Source organism: Wasmannia auropunctata, unplaced genomic scaffold, assembly GCF_000956235.1.
Source record: "Wasmannia auropunctata unplaced genomic scaffold, wasmannia.A_1.0 LD284949.1, whole genome shotgun sequence".
Classification (NCBI taxonomy): domain Eukaryota; kingdom Metazoa; phylum Arthropoda; class Insecta; order Hymenoptera; family Formicidae; genus Wasmannia; species Wasmannia auropunctata.
The window spans coordinates 1-1,409 of NW_012077941.1; the positions used below are offsets into that span (position 1 = coordinate 1).

General features: G+C 50.0%; 1 protein-coding gene across 1 annotated transcript; it reads right to left on the reverse strand.

Moving 5' to 3' along the window:
• Positions 1-290: 290 nt before the first annotated feature.
• LOC105461546 (very low-density lipoprotein receptor-like) lies at positions 291-1,224 on the reverse strand (the record flags this gene model as incomplete). The annotated part of the gene is made up of 3 exons (XM_011708048.1): positions 291-539; positions 644-781; positions 944-1,224. Coding segments are annotated over 3 exons (668 nt in total), but the record flags the coding sequence as incomplete, so codon positions are not given.
• Positions 1,225-1,409: the final 185 nt, after the last annotated feature.

Sequence of the window (1,409 nt, forward strand, 5' to 3'; positions counted from 1 at the left end):
AGAGATGTGTATAAGAGACAGATATAGTATGTTTTCATGATTCCTCAAAAAAAATCCTAAAAAACGACGAAAAAAAGGCCTTCAAAGTAGAAGACGCCCTTAATAAAATAGTAAAATGTAAAATATTCATCGTGTGCGACTTCAGAAAGACAATTGATGATTTCAGAGTGCCTGACTGTTTCATGAAAGTTATATAGCTACTATTCAACTTTAATTTATCCGATACGAAGGTCGCCAGACGATTGGCGACATTGACGCTTCGCGCTCATGAAACTCCCATCGATACTAACAGCATCCAAGCTCGTCGCTGCCGTCCAAGCAGTCGCGCTCCATGTCGCAGTGGTAGCTCTTCGGGATGCACTGCTTATTGCTGCTGCAGGCGAACTCGTTGTAACGGCACGGAGATCCCGGGGGAGACGGCGCGCAGTTCTCCTCGTCGCTGTTGTCCGCGCAGTCCTTGTCGCCGTCGCAACGCCACAACTTGCTAACGCACTGCTTATTATTGCAGCGGAACTGGTTGGGCTCGCATCCGTGCGGACCTGTCGAAAACGGACGTGCGAAACGCTCGCGTGAAATTTCGCACCATAAAGTATGAACGCCCGATAAAGCCAGCCTTTTTCGCTGGCACACCTGTCATACTTACTGCACCGCATCTCGTCGGATCCGTCGGTGCAGTCGAATTTGCCATCGCAGACGTACGATTTGGGAATACAGTCGCCGTTGCTGCAGGTAGCCTGATCGTACTGGCACACTTGCGGCGGTCTGGTGGCCGGCTGCTCGACTGTATGGACAATCAATTTGATATTACAGGGGGTCTTCAGTCATTGAGACAGATTTTGAATTTATTGTTAGCGGTTCTCCGCGCGCGGTTGTATCTCATCGCGAATAAATTTCTCGATCGCGTATAGCTCTAAATCGGAGAGGGCAGGATGGAAGAACGTACATTTCTCGACGTTAAGAATGACGGTCAATTGCCGGCCCGGGGTGGACGGTGGATAACCCACGGCTTCGCAGATGTAGGTTCCGCCGTGCTCGAGCTGGATGTTGGGTATCTCCAGGCGACCATTGATGTCCCGGCTGCCGGGCGGCAGAGGAAGGCCGTTGCCGCGAATCCAACGTACTCTCGCACGTAGAAGACCCTCGTCACGGCATTGGAACACGACCTCGCGACCTGATCGGAACGGTTTTGCATGATATAAATTCCGGTCGGTGAGAGATTGCGGCCTTTACGGATTATTACGTCAAACGTCCCGTCAGTGAGTGGTCGGTAATTAGCAAGCGGATTTCCCCGTTTCTCTTAAATTGAGATGACACTGACGACGTGTTAGTTCAGTTCACGTGCAACACTTCAGTTCTTTTTTAATCGTGTTACTCGATGCGCTGCTTGCATGTAGTAAAAACATTTTATG